General features: G+C 53.2%; 1 protein-coding gene across 1 annotated transcript in view; it reads right to left on the bottom strand.

The window, feature by feature from the left end:
* usp34 (ubiquitin specific peptidase 34) overlaps nt 1-3,862 on the bottom strand; it is a 47,800-nt gene that overhangs the window by 40,234 nt on the left and 3,704 nt on the right. Inside the window, 8 exon segments of the mRNA XM_019889635.1 lie at nt 320-643; nt 761-879; nt 977-1,106; nt 1,198-1,323; nt 2,072-2,164; nt 2,299-2,380; nt 2,464-2,525; nt 3,346-3,538. Coding sequence (XP_019745194.1) covers nt 320-643; nt 761-879; nt 977-1,106; nt 1,198-1,323; nt 2,072-2,164; nt 2,299-2,380; nt 2,464-2,525; nt 3,346-3,538 — 1,129 coding nt within the window.

Raw genomic sequence — 3,862 nt, 5'->3', positions numbered from 1 at the left:
TGCAATCTGACTTATGTTGCCGATTTTCCGATTCGCTGGGCAAAAAAAAAGGAAGCGCGGAGATGAATTCGTGATGAATGATGTATTTGTGGGCGGCGCCAGAAGGCTCGAGGAGATCGAAAAAGGAACCGCTCTCGTTCCATTTGGCCGCCTCCGAGCGCGGGCCCTGGCGAGCGCGCCGAGCCGCCCCCCCCCCCCGATTCAAACTGAGGAGATCGGCGGCGAGTTGAAATCGGACCATTGACATGGCAGGCCGGCCCATCAAAATGATCGATAAGATAATCAATTGGTGAGTGACAAGCCCATGCACACGTCTTACTGGCACCTCCGCCTCGTCGGTCCCGTTATCAGCAGGCACTTCTTCTTCCTCGTCGTCATCGTCGTCGTCCTCCTCCTCGTCGTCGTCGTCGTCATCTTCCTCCTCTTCCTCGTCGTCCTCCTCTTCATCCTCCTTGAGGGCCTCGCTGTCGGCCATGTCGTCCGAGTGCACGTCGCTGGCGGGGCTGCCGGCCGAGCGGCTGGCTCTGCTGGAGGCGGCCTCGTTGCTGGAGGCGTCGTCGCTGCGGCCGCTGGTGCTGCCCGGCCCGCTGCTGCCTTCCTCGGCGCTGTTGGCCGTCTCGTCCGAGCTGCCCTGCATGGACTCCTGACCGCGAACAAGAACCGGCAACGCGCATCATTCATGAAAAATTTCGCTATGGGAAGCAACACGATACGTAAAAAGGCAAAAGCCGGAGTCGGGAGCAAGCGACCGATGACCAACCTCGGTATCCGAAAGCCTCCGCTGTCCGCGTTTGCTTCCCGCGATCATCTGCTCGTCCGTGTCGCTGCCGCCGGCGCTGTGCTGCGTGTCGCTGCTGTCGGGACTGGCGGCCGGAGAGCCTGGGGCCGAACGCGCGAGGGGGAAAAAGCGAAAACGTCATTGCCTAACGGCCGCGCCGAAAAAAAAAAAAGGCTTTTCCCCGCGCGTGGCGCTGACCCTTCTTGTTGCCCACGGCCATGTTGGTGTTGAGCAGCGACGCGAAGGAGCTCTGCTTGGACAGCTGGGCTTTGGCGGCCAGGGCGTTGTTCCACAGAGCCTTGATGAGCATGGAGGCCAAGTAGAGCGTCTGCAAAGATCCAAGCAGCCTTCCGGATTGGCGACTTGTTGCCAGGTTGCGGGTAGCGCGCCGCGTGTTCGGTAGACGCTTTTGCCGGTACCTGTTCGGTGTGCGCGCTGGGGTGCAGACTCGAGACCAAGTCCAGGACGTGGCGGAGGGGCACCGGGTCCAAGTTCTTGATGAGGGAAGGGAAAAGGTCGTGGATGTAGCGGCTGCAGTGCTTCAGCTGGCACAGCAGGGGGGGGAGAGAGAGAGTTGGTGAGAACTAAAGCAAATTGACGACAACGCAATTTTTTCTCCTCGCGATTACGATTTTCAAGGTGCTCTTTGCATCTTTTATTTTATCTTCGGTTCTCTTATTTTTTTTCCCCTTTGCAATCGCACATCTCGAAAGCCAACAAAAACGAGCATCCCCCCGTTCACTCCAAAATGACCAGCGGACACCCGCGTTTCACTTGTCGGCAGTCTCATTTGACGCTTCGCCGGATCATTTCGGAGGATTTTGAAGACGCCTCCGTTCTCCCGTCGCGATTGACACTGAAATGCGGTACGCGTATTCATTATTATTATTGTGAGCCCCCCCCTGGAACATGAAGTTTGAAAATGAACGCGGCACATCAATCTCGGAGAATCTAGTTTCGAAACGACTTCGTTCTCTCTGTTGCGCATAAAAGATAATCCAAAAAAAAATAAAAATAAAAATCAACCTAATTAAAACAGGGGTGTCAAACTCATTTCACATTTTTTTTTCACTTTTAAATGATCCCGCGGGCCGGATCGAACCTCCTTGGGGGGCCGGTTCCGGCCCGCGGGCCGTATGTTTGACACCCCTGGATTAAAAGTTTCCAAGACAAGTGAACGTTTTCCTGGGCTGCAATTCTCTAGAGTACCGCTAGAGGGAGCCTGCCTCCCCACGCTCGAGAGAATCTCCGGAACGCGCTGCGCTGCCGCCGCGCCGCCGCCGAGGATTCTACCTGAGCCGCGGCCCAGATGCAGTCCACGTGCTGCGTGCTGAGTCGGCCCTCCGCGGCCAGGAAGTTAAGGATCACTTGGCATTGTTTAATGATCTGAAGACAAAAAAAAAAAAAAAACGCAACAAATGTGACGATTAAGTGAGTCAACGTCAGCTGAAGCGCACGGTGAACTTGGACCAGCGGGGGGCGCGATTCCTCGGCACCAACTCCACACATTTGGTACTCGCCTCAATGTGCAAATTGGGTCCAAAAAGGTGCTCAATCACGTTGTTGTGGATCAGCCAGTCGGCCAGATCCTTGGCTATGGACCTGAAACCCAAACACACACACACACGACTCAGTACGAATATGGACACCCGACAGCAAAAAGCGCGCGCGCGCGCACGCCTTACGTTTCCGTGTCGGACACCAGAGACTCGTTGTTACACACGTCGTTAAAGGTGTGCAGCTGGTTCTGATGGGGAGAACATTTGTCTTCACAACAATTCCAAGGTTTTTGTGGAAGTAGCAAAAAAAAAAAAAACATCATACCGTCTTTTCCGCACTATTTATTTTGCGATTTCCTCGTTTGTGAATACACAACAAAGGAATAAATAACCAACACTTCTGAGAGACGGTCCAGTCTCTTACATTTTACTGACATCTGATCGTTCTGTTGGAGCTCCGCTCAAGGAAATGCCGGGGGGGGGCTATCGAATTTATTTTGTGATTTCCTCGCTTGATTTTCTGTTTCGCTTCATCAAATTTCCTCATGTTTTCCTTTTCGAATGTCCAATGCTGGGAAACAAGTATTCGTCCCGTTTCTGATTACAGATGTCAAAACGTACATGCCCTTGTTTTAGAATCTCGGTCCGCCAATCGATGACATTTTTTTTTTTTTTAAACAGCCCATTTATTGAAGGTGCGTCTCATAATCAGGGGGAGGGGGGCTATAGAATTTATTTTGTGATTTCCTCGCTTGATTTTCTGTTTCGATGCATTATTTTTCCATTTTCGGCGTTTCATTGAAGTCATCGTGAATTGACGTTTTTCCGAGGCGATCGTGAACGCCTCTCGAGTCAAACGGAAGGAGCGTCGCTCCATCTAGTGGCTGCAATGTAGAATGCGTTTTAGAATCCAGTGCATCCAATATATAAAAAAAAAAAAAAAAAATGACAAAATAGGCCATTGATTGAAGGTGCACCTCATAATCCCGGTGCGCCTTTTTTGAGTGCGGAAAATACGGTACGCAAATCATTGAAAAAAGGTTCAGGGGGGGGGGGGGGGAGACTGACGGTGATCTGGCTGAGTCCGGCCAGCCGCATGGTGAGCGTGGGCGACATGAAGTACTTGAAGGCCAGGTCCAGGCTCTCCTTGTCAAAGCACAGCGCGCTGTCCAGGGGCTCCTTCACCGTGCTCCACATCAGGTCGGCCATGTTGCGCGCCGCGCTCTGACGCAGCTCCTGGTCCGACAGCTGGCACAGGTAACTGAAAGGCGACGCCACACGCGCAACGACACCTCAGCACTCGCGCGACACCTCGAGCCAATGCGGTCGAGGTGTCGGTGTTGTTAGGGACTGGCCTTCGCAGTTTTCTTTGGGGTCGAAACGCGCACGCGCTAAGTTAGCTAAGAAGCTAACTTAGCGATCTCCATTTTTTTTTTTTTTTGCGGTTCATGTTGTTGTTCATGCTTTTGATTGCCAGCTGCCACTTTTGCGGGGGGGTCACACGAGGAGAGGGTTGCCGGCGGCCAGGAAACGGTCGCTATGGCGACAGCAGGCCTACCGAGCAACAAGCGCACGGTGTGGAGTG

The sequence above is a fragment of the Hippocampus comes genome, unplaced genomic scaffold (assembly GCF_001891065.2).
Source record: "Hippocampus comes isolate QL1 unplaced genomic scaffold, H_comes_QL1_v1.1 scaffold301, whole genome shotgun sequence".
Classification (NCBI taxonomy): Eukaryota; Metazoa; Chordata; class Actinopteri; order Syngnathiformes; family Syngnathidae; genus Hippocampus; species Hippocampus comes.
This window is presented reverse-complemented; position numbering and strand designations above follow the sequence as displayed.